We start from the raw sequence: 21,379 nt of genomic DNA on the forward strand, positions 1-21,379 counted from the left end.
AAAGCAAGCCAATAAATTAGGATGATATTGTAGTAGTCAAGGTAGAAGTGGTGGGGCTTCAATTAGCATGATGTCAGTGGAGATTGGGGAAGAGAAGTTGATAGGTTGAGGATATGTTTGGATGTAGAGCTTACAGGACTTGATGAATTGTACATTGAGTGTCAGAATAAGAGGAATCAAAAGGTTTTGTTTAGCCTGAGGTATTAGTGGTACTGCCATTTACTGAGATGGAGTAGACTAATAGAAGAATGAGAAGGAAATTAACAACACTGGTCATACTAAATTTGAGATGCCTGTTAGACATTTTTGCTCTGAAGTATGTTTTATATCTTTATAACTACTAAGATTCTAATTCCATTTCTTTTTATAGCTTCTCTAGGGAAAAGGAGACCTACTGGTTGTCTTCTTTATTTATACAAAAGCACACTAAAATTGTATGGATTTCATTAAGCCAAGCTTGTGTTACAATTTTTTACTCTCCTCTCCCCTCTTTGACTTGTTTCTTTCACTTCTCTTCACTAACTGTTGCTCATACCCCTTTTCCACTTATGATAGAGTTTTGGCAGGTTGCTCCCCTGTATTTATTCAGTCAACAGATACTTATTGAACACCTACTATGTTGTAGGCAGTGGCACTGCACTGAGAGACATAACAGTGAGGGAGAAGAAACCATGTTTTTTTCATAGAGTGTTCAGTCTAGTGAGGAAAGTAAAAAATAATAAAATAATACTTTTAAATGTAAAATTACAACTGACAAGTACAGCAATCAATGGTGGATTGTTTATACAAGTTGAACATCCCAAATTTAGAAATCCAAAATCCTCCAGAATTTGAAGCAACATGACCCCCCTAAGAAATGCTCATTGAATCAATTCAGATTTTTGGATTTGGGATGCTCAGTTGGGATAATATAATAAAATTTGCAAATATTCCAAAATCCAAAAAAAAAATCTGAAATCTGAAACATTTCTTCTAGTTTCAAGCATTTCAGATAAGGGACACTTAACCTGAAATCATGAGAATTGGGTCTAATCAGGGTGGTTTGAAGTGGGTATTAGAGAACAGAAGGTAGAGAGGCAGTGCTTTCTAGGCAGAGAGAGTAAAATAGGGGAGCACGGCATGTTTGGGGAACTTAAGGAAGGACAATAATGGTGTCAGGTAGGAGAGCGGTGCAAGATGATACTGGAGGTGACATCAGATTTATTTCAAACAAGGTCAACAGCCAGGCATGGTGGCTCACGCCTGTAATCCCAGCATTTTGGGAGGCCGAGGTGAGAGGATTGCTTGAGCCCAGGAGTTCGAGACCAGCCTGAGCAACATAGTGAGCCCGTGTCTGTACAAAAAAATAAAAAAATGATAAGGGAGGATTCTTGAGCCCAGGAGGGTGAGGCTGCAGTGAGCCATGATCGTACCACTGCATTCCCACCTGGGAGTACAGAGCGAGACCCTGCCACCCCAAAAAAAAAGGTCATCAGCTGCTACATGGAGAGAGCTTCAGAGAGGGGCAACAGATTATCCAGTTAGGAGATGATTGGAATAGAGGACAAAGGTGATTGATGGTAGCTAGCTTGTTCTTATAAACTTTCTTTTGATATTCTACCTTTTCTTTTTTTCACTCTGGGGGCTCTAACAAGTCTACCTACTCTCTTATACATTTCTTCATTTTTGTACTGCACTTGTTCATATCTAGTTTTCTTTTCCTTTTTTTTAACCAAGTGAATTCCTTCTCCTATATTTTCTCCCATTTTTCCTGAAGTAACTTTTTTCTGCCTTTCCTTTCTAATATACATATACTACTACTTTAGTTTGTTTTCCTTTTCATTTCAGCCTGTCTTCCTTTATGGACCTTGTCTACTAGGTTGAAAAGAGTGATGCTAAACTGTTGCATGCAATGTTGTTCTCTACAGATACCAGCAAAAATGCTTCTCTCTCCAAATGAAAAGTGTTTTCCATTTCGCCTTAGCCAGTCTTTTATGTTATATATAAACTCAGTGCAGAACCCAGTCAGTTTGCCAGTTTTACTGGAGACCGTAAATACCTAACACTGTCTGTTGAACTAGAGCACAGTTTCTCCCAAACGATTGGCATTCCATGGAATATGAACAGGGTTTCTAGTTTCTGCCTACTTAGGGGAATACACCTCTTTTTCTTTTGATTGCATTACTTTTGGAAACTACATCATGGTGTCATTCCTTATTTACTCCTTACTTAAGTATGTTTATTTCCTGATTTCATCCCAGTTAAAGTGATAAATTCTGTTTATCATATGAGTTCATGTACTTGAAACAGTAAAGTAGAACCTCACTTGGAATGAAAGTGATTTTCAGGCAAAGTGCAGTGGGTCATACCTGTTATCCTGAGATAACACCTCGGGAGGCCAAGGCAGGAGGATTGCTTGAGCCCAGGAGTACAAGACCAGCCTGGGCAACATAGCGAGACCCCATCTCTACAAAAAATACAAAAATTAGCCGGATGTCACAGCATGCACCCGAAGTCCCAGGAATTCAGGAGGCTGAGGTGGGAGGATTGCTTGTTGCTCGAGCCCAGGAGGTTGAGGCTGCAGTTCATGACACTGCACTTCAGCCTGGGTGACAGAGCTGAGAATAAAGAAGGAAAAAAAGAGAGGGAGGGAGGAAGAAAAGAGGAAAAAGAGGAAAGGAGGAAGGAAAGAAAGGAGGAAAGGAAGGAGAAAAGAAAGTGATTTTCGCTAGAAATGCATTGAGAATATGAACTCAAAAGTCAGAATGCTGAGGTTCAACATCTGGCTTTACTACTTGTTAGCTATGTGATCTTGGATAGATTACTTAACCGCTCTGTGTTTTCTCATCTGTAAAACAAGGGTAATAATTGTCGTTAAAAAATAATAATTGTAGTTACCTTATAAGATTGCCATGAGGTTTGAGGTAATATATATTACTTAAAGCAATTCCAGGCATATAAGCACTCCGTGTTACTTGATATTATTTATTTTATTAGCAGATAGAGAAAAGAAAAAGAGCTTCCTTTCCTTGCTTGTCTTCTCTTCTATTTGAATTTTAGTTTGCATTGTTTTTCTTTCACTGACTCCCTTTTTCTAGATATTAGCTGATTTTGACCAGTGTTGTAATGAGAGAGGAAAGAGAATGAAATTACATACTTTGTACGTCTAGACTTTCATAAATTGATTATTCCTGTTGCTATTAGAAAAGTATGTTGAATATTTGAGGAACTTGAGGTATACAAGGGTTGTTTGGCACAGCGTAAGTTATTGGGGAAGTCAGACTGTAGCCTGGGACCCGATTTAATAGCTTCAGCTTTCTTCAGCATTTCCTTCCTCTCTCTTTCTCCCCCTCTTCCTCATCACTTTGCTTCCCTATTCTTACTCTTACCTCTTTTTCCTGTACCTCCCCCTAAAGGAAGGGGCGACTGAACAAGAGAAGGAAAAATAATAAGTTATTATGGAGAAGTATTATTTATTGATGAAGCAGCACTTTTAAGAGGGCAAAAACGGAAAGCCACAAATCTCTTGAGGTCCAACTTCAGAAATTTACAGTGTTAACGTCTTCCACATTGTATTGGCCAAAAGAATACAGAGTCAGCCCTGATTGAAGGGGAGAGGGAGTAGATTCCACCCTTCAGTGGGAAGAATGACAAATAATTTGCAGCTATCTTTAATCTATAAAGCCATCTTTTCTCTCCCATACCTACCTGGTATTTTTTCCCCATTCTTTCAACAGTCATAGTATTTTTCAACAGTCATATGGTGTTTTAAATGACAATTCTTATGAAACCCAAAATCCAACTTTTGGACAGTTTGGGAAGCTAAAGAAAGACAAAACAAAATGGGGAACTTAATTAGTAATTTATTTCAAAGATACAAATAGCATAGAAACAGTCATTAGTTTAATGTTTTGTTTTTGTTTTTGTTTTTGTTTTTTGAGATGGAGTCTCGGCTCTGTTGCCCAGGCTGGAGTATAGTGGTGCCATCTCAGCTCACTGGCTCACTGCAACCTCCGCCTTCCAAGTTCAAGCAATTCTACTTCCTCAGCCTCCCTAGTAGCTAGGATTACAGGCGCGCACCACCATGCCTGACTAATTTTTGTATTTTTAGTAGAGATGGGGTTTCCCCATGTTGTCCAGGCTGGTCTCAAACTCCTGACCTCAAGTGATCCACCTACTTCAGCCTCCCAGAGTGCTGGGATTAGAAGTGTGAGCCACCGCACCTGGCCTTAGTTTAACTTTTAGTTGATTGGGAATGGATTCAGTAATTTCTGAAACTAGGCAAGCATAAGTATGGACAAAAAAGGAAGAATGTTAGAAACTTTTCCTTCCTTTTGTTTTTTCTTTCATTTAGTGATGCCTGGGTCATACACTCATTTTCATTACTTAAGCTCTTAGAAATGGTCATACTATTCACGATACTAAAAATAAAACAGTATCTTGATACAAAGTGCCAGTTAATCCACTAAGTCACAGACTGTTAATGCTCACAGTTACAGCACACTTAAGTTGTATACCTAAGTCATATTACTTAGAATGATGCAACAATGGATAATCCATTATTGTGAACTGCAAATGATGGTTGCCATCATCAGGTAATAAAACAATGGCTGCAATTACAGAAAGTGATAGATAATCTGTGCCATATCCATTTGACACTAAAAACAGGGTTGCTTTTGGCCCCTAATTTTTTTGTCTACCTTAGAGTTTTGTACTTCCCAGAATCTTCTGCATCCATTGGCAAAAATTAGGAACTATTATCTTCAGAGTATATGGGGCTTTCAGTGCTAAAATTGGGATAGTCCCAGGCAACTGGGATGTTTGGACACTCTGCCTTGTCCTAGTTTAACAACAGCTACCTTGAAGCCATCTGAAATCAGCTTGGAGTAGTATGACAACAGCTATGTTCTGATCTTGCCTTTGGAGGTTGTTTTTGTTTGTTTGGGGGTGGGGTGAGGGAGGACTTGCTATATCAAATACATTTTATACTTCTTGAAGATGCATTTTTTTCCCCTCCCAAATTCACTGCATTACAGTTTTTGAAACAGAACGGGAGAAAAAAAATAACAAACAGTGCTGGCATCCAATAGATGGTAAATTCACTTTTCATTTTTAATAGAGTGGACGACGAGGAACTAGAAATTCTCCTAGGCTTGGAGAATTTAAACTGTTTAGTAACCTTGTTGTTTCATATATTCAAAAATCTAAAACTTTCTACCCTCATAACCTCCTGCTTATGAATGAAGCACTAAATTCTGGAGACAAGATGAAGGTACTACTTCTTAACTACCATGACCCCTGCTGACTCTGCTTCTGTGGAAACCAATAACTTCTCTTTCTTCATAACCCCAGCGGTCACTATTTGAATGAAGTGGGATTCCAAACATTTTGGCATTCAGTCTTCTGTTTTCAGCCCAGGTTGGTTTTCATTTTTTAACCACAGGAGATATAAAAGAATGATTTAGTAAATCATAATAGCAGTTAAGTCTGAGGCTGTTTATCAGCTTCTCCTTCACAAGTTTGGGTATCAGCTCCTCAGTCTCTTTTGCTTTCACCATTTACAGTCTTCACTTATTTCTTGAGTCTCTGTTAATTTAAGCTTTTTATGAAACTGTCCATCTTCTTGAATTACATGTTTGCACTTTCAAAGTTAAAGTGTTTCTCAAGTTTCATTGGTCTGTCTCACAGAAAAGTGAATTCCCTGACACTTTGATGATCCTCTCACTTTAAAGCATAAGGAACATTTGGAACTACTTATCTCATGCAGTCATTTCTCAGTTTAATTTCTGGCTTTAGAAGTTTGTGTGCTTCAGCTTGAGATAAGTATATTTTTAAGAGATTGTGTATTCTGTGTAAAGGTAGCACCAACTGCACTACTTTGGAATAGGTATCATTGCTAGACTTTTTCATTCCATAGAAAGTTAAGGAGTTTCCAGCAACACCTGTAGCAGTAAACTGCTGCCTGACTAACGAACTGAACTGACTATGCTATCATCTTGCTGAAAGGTACATAGAAGTAGATAGACTAGTGAAGCTAGGGTCCTAAGGAAAAGAACATTTTGGTTTTGGTAGGTTACAGAGGGGTCTAATTTAATATTACATCTAGAAATATAGTATTTAAAGACTTTATCTTGAGGTAGTAGTGATCTATTGGTTTGTCTTCTATACCAAAAGATACAGGTTTTGAAGGTCAGGGACTTGAGAAAGGCTTAGCTAGGTAATTTTTCTTCTTCATGTAGCATCTGCAGGGTTGATTTGGTGGTGGCTTGTGTGGTTTGGTCGGGAAGTTCCATGTCTGCAGTCTAAAGACCTCTTCAGATGGCCTCTGCAGCAGGATACTCAAACTTGTAACATGGTGACTCAAGGCTTTGGAAAATCTTGATAGTTCTTGAGAAAGACTTGGGCTGTAGCCCTACAAAGCCACATAAAATTGCTTTTCTAACATTCACATTTAATTCTCTCTATATTTTCTTTTGCTGCATTTATATTTCTAAGTTACATTTTTCTTATAAGTTTTTCTCATATTCATAACTGTTGTGGTGCACTTATGGCTCATTGCAGTCTCAAACTTGTGGGCTCAAGGGATCCTCCTGCCTCAGCCTCCTCAGTAGCTGGCACTACAGGCATGTGCCACCACAACCAGCTGATTTTTTTATTTTTGTGGAGACAGAGTGTCATTATGCTGCTCAGGCTGCTCTCGACTTCTGGCCTCTAGCAATCCTCTTGCCTTAGCCACCCAAAACACTAGGATTATAGGTGTGAGCTGTCTGATAACCCCATGAGACTAGTAGAAATTAAAACATCACTACAGTGGGAGATGATGCATAGAAACAGGAAACAGGAAAACTTAAAAACAGTACTGAAACCACTTTGGAGATCAGTTTGGCAATACCTATTGAACTTGAAAATACACATGCCCGAGGACCAAATCATTGCATTGCTAAAGGATACCCTAGGTCAGGTGTCAGAAAACTGTGCCCCAGACTGGGCGCAGTGGCTCACGTCTGTAATCCTAGCACTTTGGGAGGCCAAAGCAGGCAGATCACTTGAGGCCAGGAGTTCAAAACCAGCCTGGCCAACATGGTGAGACCCCATCACTACTAAAAATACGAAAATCAGCCGGGCATCATGGCATATGCCTGTAATCCCAGCTACTTGGGAGGCTGAGGCACGAGAATTGCTTGAACCCAGGAGGCAGAGGTTGCAGTGAGCCGAGATTGTGCCACTGCACTCCAGCCTGCATGACAGAGCGAGATTCTGTCTTTAAAAAAAAAAAAAAGAAAAGAAAACTATGACCCAGCCAAATTTGTCCAGCTGCCTGTTTTTAAGAGGCTCATGAGCTCAGAATGGCTTTTATATTTTTAATGACTGGAGGGAAAAAGTCAAAAGAAGAATGTTTCATGACACACGAAAATTACATGAAATTCAAATGTCACTGCCCTTAAATAAAGTTTTATTGCAACACAGCAATACCTATTTGCATTATCCCTGCCTTCTCATTGAAATGGCAACGTTGAGTAACTGACAGAGACTGTATGGACTACACAGTGTAAGATATTTACTGTCTGGCCCTTTACAGAAAAGGGCTGGTGACCTCTGCCCTAGAAAAACACACATGCACAAGGAAACAAACTTAAAAAAAAAAAGTTCTTAATAGCAATATGAGACATACTAAAATGTTCATATTAGCAATGTATGTTATAGTAAAAAGGTGAATATAACCTAAATTTCCACAAATAGGGGGATGTATAAATAAGCGATTATATTTATACTATGGAGCACTAAATGGTAATGAAAATGAAAGCACTAGCTTTTTTTTTTTCTTCAACTCTTTGAAAGTAAATTTCAGACATGCTGCTCATTTAATCGTAATTACTTTATTGTGTAACTTACCCTTATTTGTTTAGGAAATATACATTCTCTTAAATTACTGCAGTGTAGTTATAAAACTCAGAAAATTAACATTGATACAATACTATGATCTACAAACATTTTTCCACTTTCATTAGTTGACCTTAAAATGTTCCTTAATAGCAAAAGAGAAAAAATTCTGTTTCAGGATCTGATACAGAATGATGTATTGCATTGATTGTCATGTCCCATTTGTCTTCTTTAATCTGGAAATAGCTTTTCAGACTTTGTCTTACTTGACCTTGACATTTTTTAAGAAAACAGGATGGTTATTTTGTAGTTTAATCCCGATTTGCGTTTATCTGATGTTTCCTTATGATTCAAGTCATGTTATGCATTTTTTAAAAATATAAGGAATGCCATAAAAATGATTTTTTTGTTCTTCTCTGTGTGTCATATTGAGGGGACCATGATGTCAATTTGCCTTGTTGTTGGGCAAATTAACTTTGATCACTTAGTTAAGGTGGTGTTCACCAGATTTTCCCGCAGAAAGTTACTATCTTTTTTTTTTTTTTTTTTTTTGAGGAGTGTGGCTCTGTCCATCTCAGGCTGGAGTGCAGTGGCGCATTCTCAGCTCACTGCAACCTCTGCCTCCCACGTTCAAGCCATTCTCCTGCCTCAACCTCCTGAGTAGCTGGGATTGATTACAGGTGTGCACCACCACGCCAGGCTAATTTTTTTGTATCTTTAGTAGCGATGGGGAATTACCGTATTGGCCAGGCTGGTCTCAAACTCCTGACCTTGTGATCCGCCTGCCTTGGCCTCCCAAAGTGCTAGGATTACAGGTGTGAGCCACTGCACCCAGCCACTATCTTTCTCTTTGAAATTAATAAATATTGTGTGGAGAGATACTTTGAAACCTTGTAAATAACTTGTTTCTCGTCAGATTTCATCCACTGGTTCAGCATCCATTGATGATTCATGCCTCAATCCCCCAATTAATATAATGGTTCCCAAGTGATTTTTCTCCCTTTACTGCACCAACAATAGGACCTTCACTACGTACTTGAATAGACTTGCTGATAGCTTATTGCTGGGGAGAAGTTAGATGTTTGCTGAAGGTTTGGGGAGTTATTCCTATTTCAGATTAAGGGAGTGCCTTCCTATTCCTGGTTTGCAAGTTTTTTTGTTGTTATTTTGAGACAGAGTCTCACACACTTTGTTACCCAGGCTGGAGTGCAGTGGTGGCCTGATCTCGGCTCACTGCAATTTCCACCTCCTGGGTTCAAGCAATTCTCCTGCCTCAGCCTCCCAATTAGCTGGGATTACAAGCATGCACCACCACACCCAGCTCATTTTTGTATTTTTAGTAGAAACAGGGTTTCACCATGTTGGCCAAGCTGGTCTTGAATGCCTGACCTCAAGTGATTCACCCACCTTGGCCTCCCAAAGCGCTGGGATTATCTCGCCTATCCTGCTAAGAGGTTTGTTTTGTTTTGTTTTGTTTTGTTTGAGACAGAGTCTTGCTGTGTCGTGCAGGCTGAAGTGCAGTGGCGTGATCTCAGCTCACTCAACCTCTGCCTTCTGGGTTCAAGCGATTCTCCTGCGTCAGCCTCCCGAGTAGCTGGGATTACAGGTGCGCTCCACCACGCCTGGCTAATTTTTGTATTTTTAGTAGAGACAGGGTTTTGCAACATTGGCCAGGCTGGTCTCAAACTCCTGACCTCAAGTGATCTACCCACCTCGGCCTCCCAAAGTGCTGGGATTACAGGCATGAGCCACCGTGCCCTGCCTGCTAAGAATTTTTGTTTGTTGTGAGTGGATATTGTAAATTACATTCATGATTTTCAAATGTTTACTTTTACTTTTTAGAATAAACCCTGCTTAATTGTAATGTGTTATTTATATATCACTGAGTTTGATTTGCTAATATTTTGTTTAGGTTTTATATCTGTCTTTTTGTGAGATTCCTCAGTAGTTTTCCTTCCTTGAATGTCATTGTCAAGTTTGGGATCAAGTATTCTGACTTCATAAAATGAGCTGCAAAGTGTTCCTTTTTTATTTTCTGCAAAAGTTCAGATAAGATTGGTGCTATTTTTTAAAAGTTTGAAAGAAATTAGTTGCAAAGTCTTCTGAGCCGGAGTTTTGCTTTTTTGGGAAGATTTGTCATAATGAATTCAATTTATTTTATTGATATAGCAGTATTAAAAATCTTCTTTTGCTTCTTGTGTTCATTTGGTAACTTGTGCCCTCATAGACATTTAGGTTTTTGCTTTCTTTGGTCAACCATATTAGTTCCTATTCATCCACCAAATGTTTATCTTTTTTCACTTTTGTTAATCTCTTTTCTACTATTATCTCCTCTCTGGTTCTTTCTGTTCTTATGTGTTGCTACTTTTCTTCCTCTTTCCATTATTGTCATTTTAGTGGAGGATATGGAGAAAACTTTATGTGTTTAATTTGTGATATTTAACTGGGATCTGTCCTTAACCTTTTTCTTTCCATCTCCTTAATTTTCTAAGTAGAATACAGTGGCCATAATTTTCTACTTTCATAATTACAAATGTCAACCATAACAAGTTATTGAAATGTAGTGATACTCTCAAGGACTTTTGAAGATTTTAAGTTTTTGTCCCCACTCCAGGTTGCCCCCAAACTTTTAAAAATCTCTTTTCTTTTTATAATTTTTTTTCTCTCTCACTGGAAATTATTACTTCCATGGAGGTTCTAATCTAATATCAATTAGGGTATGATTGAATTTGTTAGAATTACGTGTAAACAGCCAGGTGTGGTGGCACATGCCTGTAATCCCAGTGCTTCGGGAGGCCGAGGCGGGTGGATCACAAGGTCAGGAGTTTGAGACCAGCCCGACCAACATGGTGAAACCCTGTCTCTACTAAAAATACAGAATTAGCCAGGCGTGGTAGCATGCGCCTGTAATCCCAGCTACTCAGGAGGCTGAGGCAGGAGAATCACTTGAACCCGGGAGGCGGCGGTTGCAGTGAGCTGAGATTGCGCCACTGCACTCCAGCCTGGGCGACAGAGCAAGACTCCATCTCAAAAAAAAAAAAAAGGAATTGTGTGTAAAGAACCCCAGTTCCTTTAGTGCATAAATATTACGACGTCTCTTTTGACTTTTGAAACATAGGTTCATTTTACATTGTGTTTTTTAATTTTTATTTATGTGTTTTTGAGACTGTCTCGCTGTGTCACCCAGGCTGGATTGCAGTGGCGTGATCATGGCTCACTGCAGCCTCAACCTCCCAGGCTCAATTGATCCTCCGTCCAATCCTTCTATCCCAGTCTCCTGAGTAGCTGGTGCTACAGACACGCACCACCATGCCAGGCTAATTTTTTTGTATTTTTTGTAGAGACAGGATTTTGTCATGTTGCCCAGGCTGGTCTCAAACTCCTGGGCTAAAATGATCTGCCCACTTCAGCTTCGCAGGATGCTGAGATTACAAGCATGAGCCACTGCACCTAGCCTTTGGTGTTTTAAAACTTTTTCTTTTGGAATACATTTAAATTTATATAGAAGTTTCAGTGATGATTTGGAGAATTTCTTTCTTTCTTTTTTTTTTTGAGACGGAGTTTCGCTGTTGTTGCCCAGGCTGGAGTGCAATGCCGTGATCTTGGCTCACTGCAACCTCCGTCTCCTGGGTTCAAGTGATTCTCCTGCTTCAGCCTCCTGAGTAGGTGGGGTTACAGGCATGCACCACCACACCGGCTAATTTTGTATTTTTAGTAGAGACAGGGTTTCTCCACGTTGGTCAGGCTGGTCTCAAATTCCCGACCTCAGGTGATCCGCCTGTCTCCGCCTCCACCTCCCAAAGTGCTGGAATTACAGGCAGGAGCCACTGCGCCCGGCCGGTTTAGAGAACTTCTATATAACTTTTACTCAGCCTCCACTAATGTTGCCACCAAATATAGCCAGTGTATGTTTGTCACAACTATGAAATTTAACATTTGTGTGATAGTATTATTACTATTACCTGAACTACAAACTTTATTTTGGATTTCACCAGTAATTCCATTAACACCCTTTTCATATTCGAGAGTCCAATCCAGGACTTTGGATTTGATTGTCTTGTCTCCTTAGTATACTGTGTTCTTTCACAGTTTCTTAATCTTTCCTTGTTTTTCATAACCTTGACAGTTGTACAAAATAGTGTATACAGGTATTTTATACAGTGTCCCTCAGGTTGGGTTTGTCCGATGTTTTCTTATGATTAAACTGGGATTATGAGTTTTAGGGAAAGGATCACAGTGCTGAAGTGCTATTTTCATCATACCGTATTAAAGGGTACATGCCATGAATAAGACATATCACTATGAATGTTAACTATGATCACTTGGCTGAGGTCGTGTTTGTCAGGTTTCTCCATTGTCAGTTTGGTTTTCCTCCCTTTTATGTCTGTGTTTTTGACGTAAGTTACCAAGTTGAGCCCATACTCAAGGGAAGGAAAATTCATTTTTATCTTTGGAGAAGGGAGTATATGCTTATATTATTTGGAATTCTTCTGTAAGGAACATGTGTCCCTTCTTTCCATTTATTTATTTATTCAATCATCTGTTTTTATCAGTATGGATTCGGGAATGTTTATTTTATTTAGGAGTTATAACCCAATGCCAATGTTATTTATTTTTGCTAAAATTGTTGCAACTTTGGCTGTTGGGAATTCTTTCAAGTTGGCTCTGTAACCTTTTGACATGCCCCCGTCTTTAAAAAAAAATAATGATTTTCTTGCATTCTGACCCTGTAAGTTATACCAGGCTCATGTTGGTGTTTTTTCTGCCTCTGGCCTAGAATCAGTCATTTCTTCTAGGAGCCCTGGCTCCTTTTATTAGAGAGAATGGTATTTAGAAACCAAGATCTAGTTGTAGGTGTGTTTGTTGCTACTGGGGTGTCACTGCTTCTAGACCCTCTAAGAAAGCAGCCCTAGCTCTCTATACTAACCCATGTTACAACATACCTGTACATCTGTGTATGTATTAAATAAATGTGAGTTCACGCTGGTATGTCTGACTCTAACCTAGCACCATAGGGTTCATTCTGTCTTTCCTCTCTTATTTGTAACTTCTTTATTTGACAGGGAGAAACCTTGTTTCCATCATCTACTATTTATTTACTTATGTTTTCAATCCCAGTATACATGTTAGGAAGTTTCACGTATACTGATGGTTTGCTCATTAAGACTTATTTCCTCCTGTTTATGATATTTCTGAAACTTTTTTTTTCAGGCTTGCATTGAAGTTTTATATTTTTTAGAGAGGATTTATGTTTGCTTGTGTTAGTCACTTTCAGGCTGGTTTTTTTTTTTTTTTTTTTTTCCTTTTAAAAGCAGTTTTTTATTGTGGTATACTATACATAACATATAAGTTACTGTTTAACCATTTTTAAGTGTTTATTTATACAGTTCATTGGTATTAAGTACATTTATAATGTGCAGCTGCCACCAATATTTATTTTTGGATCTTTTAAATCATCATAAACAAGAACCGTGTACCTGTTAAACAGTAATTCTCCATTTCTCTACTTCCTTTAGCCTCTGGTAACCTTGATTCTACTTTCTGTCTCTATGAATTTACCTATTCTGGGTACTTCATGTATGTGGAATCATACAATGTTTGTCCTTTTGCATCTGGCTTATTTCACTTAGTAACTGTTTTCAAGGTTCATCTGTCTTGTATCCTGTATCCAATTTGTATCCCTTTAAGGCTGAATAACATTCCGTTGTGTGTGTGTGTGTGTGTGTGTGTGTGTGTGTGTACATATGTACACACGTACTGTATTTTATTTATTAATCCGTTGATAGAAATTTGGGTTGTTTCCACCATTTAGCTTACTGTGAATAATGCTACTATGAACATTGGCATACAAGTGTCTGTTTGAATACATGCTTTTGTTATTTTAGATGTCTCCCTAGAAGTGAAATTGCTAGCTCATATGGTAATTCTATGTTTAACTTTTTGAGGAACTGCCAAATTCTTTTCTATAGTGCCTGAACTGTTTTGCATTCCTACTAGCAATGCACGAGAGTTCCAGTTTCTCCCACATCCTAGCCAATACTTGTTACTTTCCATTTTTAAAAGTAAATAATAGCAGCCAGGCAGGGTGGCTCACACCTGTATTACCAGCACTTTGAGTGGCTGAGGCAGGGAGGATGGATTGAGGCCAGGAGTTTGAGACCAGCCTGGGCAAAATGGCAAGACCTCACCTCTACAAAAAAATTTAAAAATTACTTGAGCGTGGTGGCATGTGTCTGTGATCCCAGCTACTCCATAGGCTGAGGCGGGAAGGTCATTTGGGCCCGAGAGGTCAAGGCTGCAGTGAGCCATGATGGCACCACTGCACTCCAGCTTGGGCTACCTTGCCTCAAAAAAAAAAAAAAAAAAAAGGGAAAAAAGCTTTCCTAATGGATGAGAAGTAGTATCTCATTATGGTTTTGATTTGTGTTTTTTAATGGTTAGTGATGCTGAGCATCTTTTCATGGGAGGATATTTTAATTATGGGTTTTTCATGGCCCTGTAAGTTGTGAAAATTCTGGCTACAAACCCTAGTTAATTGTGATCTCTTATGATTAGGGATTTCCTAACTGTCTTAGTTCATTCGGGCTGCTGTATTGAAGTCCATAGACTGGAGTAGCCTTTAAACCTCACATTTCTCAGAATTCTGGAAGCTGGGAAGTTAGATTAAGATGTCCAGATTCAGTATCTGGTAAGGTCCCACTTTTTCACAAATGGTGCCTTCTGGCTGTCTCCTCACGGAATGGAAGGAGCAAACAAGCTCCATTGGCCTCTTTGATAAGGGCACCAATCCCATTCGTGAGAGCTGTGCCCTCGTGATCTAATCAGCTCCCACAGGCCCCACCTCTTAATACCATCTGTATCTCGGGGTTAGGATTTCACCATGTAAATTTGGGAACATTCAGACCATAGCACTGACCATGGGGTGGATGTACTTTATTTGTCTTTAGTACAACTCAAAAAGCCAGAGCCAAGCGTAAGACATCAGAATTATCCCCACTGCCTTTTCAGTGAGTTTTTTGTTCTGTTTTGTTTTTCCCTAGTTCACCAAGTCAGAGTGTTGCCCTTCAGCTTCTCTGGTTTTCAGTCTGACATCTCATTTTGCTGGGGCCTTGAGGTTAACCTAATAAAGCCTGGGTTCTAGGACATCGGGTTTTTGGTCATACGGTACCAGGAGAGAAATGCCATCTTTGGAATTTCATTTAGCTCTCTGGGTTCCCACTTTCTAGTTGTTAATGGCTTCAAGGGGTTTCAGCCATGCAGTTATAAAATTTTTTAAAATTCATAATGAGCACATTTAGTGTTCTGATCTAGAGTTTTTCAGGTTGTCAAGTTTTAACCACATTGCCAAAACAGAAAACCTTGTTTGTTTTTCTTCTGTTAAAAGGCAGGTATCATTGAGTTTAAGGGAGAGTCTAGCAGTCTGGATATAGTTCTCATGAAGAAGGCAAGCAAACTATTTATAGGTATTTATTTCTAGAATCAGTGATCAAAGATGAGATTTAGGGCTGATTTTATATATATTCATACATATTCATGTGCCCTCCATTTTTATTATAGCTTTCTAATCTGAGCTTCTTTGTGTAGCAAGCACATGTATGGATGGTTATGAATTAGTAAAAACAGATTTTAATGTCTTCTTTTTCTTTTGGAGGAAATCAGATGTTTACAAAAAATAGACAAAGGCAAGCAAATTAAAACAAAATCTAGAATAATCAAAGAGCTTGGGAAATGTACATATTTGTTTTATATTGAATAGCTCTATTAATGAATACTTACTGCAGTTTGTTTTTATTTCAGCTTTGGCTAGATCAGAGTCTAAGAGAGATGGAGGTTTTAAAAATAATTGGAGCTTTGATCATGAAGAAGAAAGTGAAGGAGATACAGATAAAGAGTAAGGATTTTTTTTTCCCTCAGATATTTTATAAGAATAAAACTTCTCATTAGAAAAACAATTTCTATTCTATGGAAATATTTTTAGGAGTATGGTATTCTTAAGAAAACATTTAACTCTTTCACAGTCGCTTTAAGGAAAGAAAAAGCAATTCTTTATTGGTAAATAATTTTACTGTTATTTTCTCCATCTTTTGAAATGTATAAATATATGCTTGTAGTACATGTAACCTTACAATTAAAAATTGACTGTACAATGGAAGGCCTCAAAATAAGGAAATTGTTTTTTGTTTTTTAAAAAGGCATTCTGTTCAGGCAGCAATTTGGAAATCCACCATTTATCATGAGTAAGTGAACCCAGAAAAGACCCTTGCATTTTGTATGAAAGTTTAAATACTACAGTATCTTTCTTCCCCAGTTGTGACCACCACCCCTACCACATCCATCTTAGGTCAGATTCTCACCAGAGAAAGCAGAACCATTATAAATGATAAACACAGGTGTTTACCCAGACAGAAGTTAAGCAAAGTGTTCATTACACTTTGTTAATCTACTTGGAATGACTGTTGTGTAAAAATTTTAAATGATAGTTTTAATATAACTTTTTGTTTGTCATGAGATTTGTTTTTAAAATTCAACATTTAGTTTTCTGGCCGGGCACAGTGGCTCATGCCTGTAATCCCAACACTTTGGAAGGCCGAGGCAGGTGGTTCATTTGAGGTCAGAAGTTCAAGATCAGCCTGGCCAACATGGTGAGACCTCATCTCTACTAAAAATACAAAAGATTAGCTGGATGTGGTGGCGCACACCTGTAATCCCAGCTACTCAGGAGGCTGAGGCAGGAGAATCACTTGAACCCGGGAGGTAGAGGTTGCAGTGAACCCAGATCATGCCATTGCACTCCAGCCTGGGCGACAGAGTAAGACTCCGTCTCAACAAAACAAAAACAAACAAAAAAACATTGTTTTTAGTTTTTTGATTTATTGATCTGGTTTTCTGCTGGCCAAAATAAACAACAAATTCAGAGATACACAAATATACACACAAAGTTCTACCAAAACTATAAATATGTTAAAGAAATTTTTATACAAGAAGTCATTCAGAATATATTGGCTAAATATTGTAGGTGCTTCACTTCTGTCTGGGCAACAGCTCCGTTTTCATCATTACCACTTTATGTGCCTTCACCGATGAGATGTTGATTTGAAGTTTTATTTGAAGGAGAGCTTTGAACTGGTAAGTCTCTCATTTAAAGTCAGTATTTTATGGTTTTCTTTCTTTCATTTCTTTTATACTTTTTCTGATTACTTTAAAATATAAAACAATTATTATATTCAGTATGCATATAGTTTTGAAAAATTAGAATTAAATCTGAAATTAAGCTGCATAGAAAATATACCACTTTTTAAACATGTTTGTGAAAGGTTTACGAGAGACTTTTTAATCATTAAAAAAAGTTGGGATGTATATAAACAGTAATAAAACATTTTACATTTTTGTGTAAATATCTAGGACTTTAAATAGCTGAGTTGTCTTCGAAAAGGTTGTATTTGACTTTCTTTGGTGGCAGATTTACTGTAGTTGTACATTTTTTAAAAACTGTCTTTACAGTGCTAGCTGTCCTGTACATTTCATTTCTGAATTGTACTTTTTGGTTCATCATGAGTCTCAGGCACATCAGCTTTTTGAACATGTATCTATTAACATGAACCTGTTAATAGATACATTAGTTTAATCTTTTAGAATTTCAGGCCAGTGATTTCTCAATGAAGGGTTGATATTTCCAAGAGTGGTAGAAGTATAACTATTTTACCATGGTACTACCACTGGAATTACTTCCTTTTCATTAGCTAAGGCTTTCTTTCCTTTCAGTTTATTTCTTTGTTTGTCTATCTTTCTACCCTTAATTTTCAATCTAAGACAAAAAGGAAAAATGAATGAGAATATATAAAATCCATAACTAAATAAACAGAATTATGTGTTCATTTATTGTAGGGTTCAGCAAACTATGATCCGTGGGCTAATCTTGCGTGCCACCTAATTCAGTTAATAATTTTTATTGGAACATAGCCACATATATTGTTTATGGCTGTTTTCATACAGCATATGAGTAGCTGCTACAGAGACCATATGGCCTGCAAAGCCTATGGTCTAGCCCTTTACAGAAAAAGTTTGCTGATTCCCTGAATTAGGTGAGCATAGAGGATAAAACCTCAGAATTTAATATAAGGATTGTGATTGCTACTTAAGGTTTTTTCCCCTTATTTTCTGTGTAGTGGGACAAATCTGCTCAGTGTGGATGAAGATGAGGATTCTGAAACCTCAAAAGGAAAAAAGGCAAGTGTTGCTTAAATTATTTTTTTCTTTTACGTTATATACAAAAAAATTGTTACCTCAAAAGAAGATTTCATATCTTTAAATTATAAACCCCAGTTACCCACTTTCTCCACTCCAGAGGCAAATGGTGTTCCCAATTTGTTATTTATCACTTTGGGAATGTTCCATGCATTATAAAGAAGAGAAATATTTCCACCTCCCATGTTACACAATTGGTAATATACTGTGCATGGTTTTTCTGATCTTCCTTTAACTTAATATATTATCTTGGAGACCATCTGTAAGAGTTCATAAAAAGCATCTCATTCTTTTCAGTGAGTGCATAGTATTCCATTGTATTATATACCGTTAACCAATTCCACCTATTGATGGATATTTACAGTGTTGTCAACTTTTTAATTTTTTTCTAAAATAATCTGTAAATTAGCTTTCTATATGGGTTATTTTGCATACATACAAGCATATCTGTAGAAGGAATTCCTAGAAGTTGCACTGCTTTATCAGGACAGGTCCATTTCTAATTTTGGCATACCAGATTTACACTTGTTCCATCGATATCTGAACGTATCTGTTTCCCCACACATCTGTCATAATGTCATCAACCTTTGATCTTTGCCAATGAAAACTAGTATCTCAGTGTAGTTTTAATTTCCATTTTATTTTTTGTGAGGTTGAACATCATTTCATATGTATAGTCTCATTCTTTTTTAAAATAATTGTCAGTTAATATCCTTTGCCCATTTTTCTATCTGGCCTTTAGAATATTATTCATAGGAATTATTTTTATATTTAGTCTGAGACACACTTTTTTTCACATTTTGACATCTTTGAAATCTAGATGCATCTTATTGAGATAGCGTGATATGCTTTAATTATTTTTAAAAAATGTATTTGGCCAGGTGTAGTGGCTCACGCCTATAATCCTAGCACTTTGGGAAATCAAGATGGGAGAATTGCTTTAGGCCAGGAGTTTGAGACTACCTGGGCAACATAGTGAGACTCCATCTCTAAAAAATAAAAAATTTTGCACTGTAGTACATACAATAATGGTGTATTTTATAATAATGTTATAGGTTTGATGAAATAAGGTATTTTGGAGAAATTGGCCCTTTGCTGTGATACTAGCTGCTAATATATATACGTGTGTGTGTGTCCTTTTTTTTTTTTTGAGACGGAGTCTGGCTCTGTTGCCTAGAATAGAGTGCAGTGGCGCAATCTCAGCTTACTGCCACCTCTGTCTCCCGGGTTCAAACAATTCTTATGCCTCAGCCACACAAGTAGTTGGGATTACAGGCATACACCACCATGCCTGGCTAATTTTTGTATTTTATTAGAGACCGGGTTTCACCATTTTGGCTAGACTGGTCATGAACTCCTGGCCTCAAGTGATTCTCCCATCTCTGCCTCCGAAAGTGTTGGGATTACAGACGTGAGTCACCACGCCTGGCCATTACTAAAATTTTAACTCAGTTTCTTCACTAGTCTTTTGTCTTTGCTTATGGTGGCTGTTGCCATGGGGAAAATATATTTCCTTATATCATCAGATGTATCATTTTCCTTTTAAAGGCTTTTGAGTCTACTGTCTTTTTCTCAATGATGTTAATTTAATAACTTATTTGGGACTGGGCACAGTGGCTCATGCCATTAATCCCAACACTTTGGGAGGCCAAAGCAGGCAGATCACTTGAGGTCAGTAGTTCGAGACCAGCCTGGCCAACATGTTGAAACCTCGTCTCCACTAAAAATAGAAAAATTAGCCAGGCATGGTAGTGGGCTCCTGTAGTCCCAGCTACATGGGAGGCTGAGGAAGGAGAATTGCTTGAGCTCAGGAGGCAGAGGTTGCAGTGAGCTGAGATTGTGCCACTGCACTCCAGCCTGGGTGACAGAGCGAGACAGTCTCCAAACAGAAAACAAAAAACAAAACAAAAAAACCCACTTTTATTTGCTTTGTCTTATTAGATATATAAAATAGTTTCACAATAGTAATACCAACGTAATTACTAATAAAATGATTTTCAAATTATTTTGTTTCCTTGTTTTTGATGACACTAGCAGGTATATGTATAGTCCCACTAGGGATGTGTATTTAAATTAGTATATTTTTAAGTAATTTGAAATTGTTTATTTCTGTTTGGTATTCTACCAGCTGAATAGAGAGTTAGGTTTTTTTGTTTGTTTGTTTTGTTTTTTTGTTTTGTTTTGTTTTTTATAGTGAGGAATTGCATTTTATTTTCATTTTAATTTTTATTATGTAAATTTTTTGGATGGTTTCAGCATCACATCTCAAAAGAAGTAATTTTCAGAGAAATCTAATTTTGTCTTGATTCCCTTTATTCTTTTTTCCCTATAAGTGACTTGTTTTAAAAATTATGTGGCTTAGCTTTTTTTATATATATATATATGTAAGCATATACCACTATTCTTGGAAAAACTATCCACACTGTTGACACCTTGATTTTTTTACTTGACAGTATGTTATGTAGATCACTCTACAGCAAAGTATTTACAAATCTTTATCATCCTTTTTATTGTTATATAGTACTTCATTGGATGGATATACTGTAGATATTCAGTTTGTCCCTACTGATGAATAGAGATTTTTTCCCCCAGTCTTTTGCTATTACATATAAGACTCCACTAAAACCTTGTGCATATATATTTTTTTCATATCTGTGTAGTATATTTGTGGGATAGATTCCTAGAATTGAAGTTGCTATTTCAGAGGTGACATTCACATGTAGTTTTGCTAGATACTGCCAAATTCCCTATCTAAAGGTGTTAACATTAGCCATTCCCACTATCAGTGTATGACCCTATTTCCTTGTAATCTTGCAAAATGTGTAGTCATACTTGAATTTTTGCTGATCTGAACATAGCACCTTCACATATTTCCTGTATTTACAGTGTAAGAATTTAAAGAACTTTTAACATTTACTTTTTTTCCCTGTCTTTCTGGGGTTTTTTTTCCCTCTGCAACAGCTCTATTTTGTCATAATTTGAGGAAATTTATTTTATTTCTTTATCTGTTGAGACTGAGTCTCACTCTGTTGCCCAGGTTGGAGTGCATGGTGCGATATTGGCTCACTGCAACTTCTGCCTCCCAGATTCAAGTGATTCTCCTGCCTCAACCTCCTGAGTAGCTGGGATTACACACGGACACCACCAAACCAGCTAATTTTTGTATTTTAGTAGAGGTGGGGTTTCACCATGTTGGTCAGGCTGGTCTTGAACCCCTGACCTCAAATGATCTGCCCACCTTGGCCTCCCAAAGTGCTGGGATTACAGGCGTGAG

The 21,379-nt window shown here is 37.7% G+C and overlaps 1 protein-coding gene across 11 annotated transcripts in view; it reads left to right on the top strand.

The window, feature by feature from the left end:
• Positions 1-21,379, top strand: part of SENP6 (SUMO specific peptidase 6) — a 113,484-nt gene that overhangs the window by 3,508 nt on the left and 88,597 nt on the right. For 3 of the 11 annotated variants that reach the window (XM_063724870.1, XM_063724871.1, XM_063724872.1), the window contains exons 2-4: positions 15,658-15,751; positions 16,053-16,097; positions 18,027-18,087. In XM_063724870.1, the coding sequence (XP_063580940.1) occupies positions 15,658-15,751; positions 16,053-16,097; positions 18,027-18,087 (200 nt within the window). Of the gene's footprint in view, positions 1-15,657; positions 15,752-16,052; positions 16,098-16,876; positions 16,987-18,026; positions 18,088-21,379 lie in introns of those variants that run through there. The other 8 variants (XM_002817073.5, XM_024248378.3, XM_002817074.5 and 5 more) reach the window with 4 other exon arrangements.

The sequence above is a fragment of the Pongo abelii genome, chromosome 5, assembly GCF_028885655.2.
Source record: "Pongo abelii isolate AG06213 chromosome 5, NHGRI_mPonAbe1-v2.0_pri, whole genome shotgun sequence".
NCBI classification, from domain to species: domain Eukaryota; kingdom Metazoa; phylum Chordata; class Mammalia; order Primates; family Hominidae; genus Pongo; species Pongo abelii.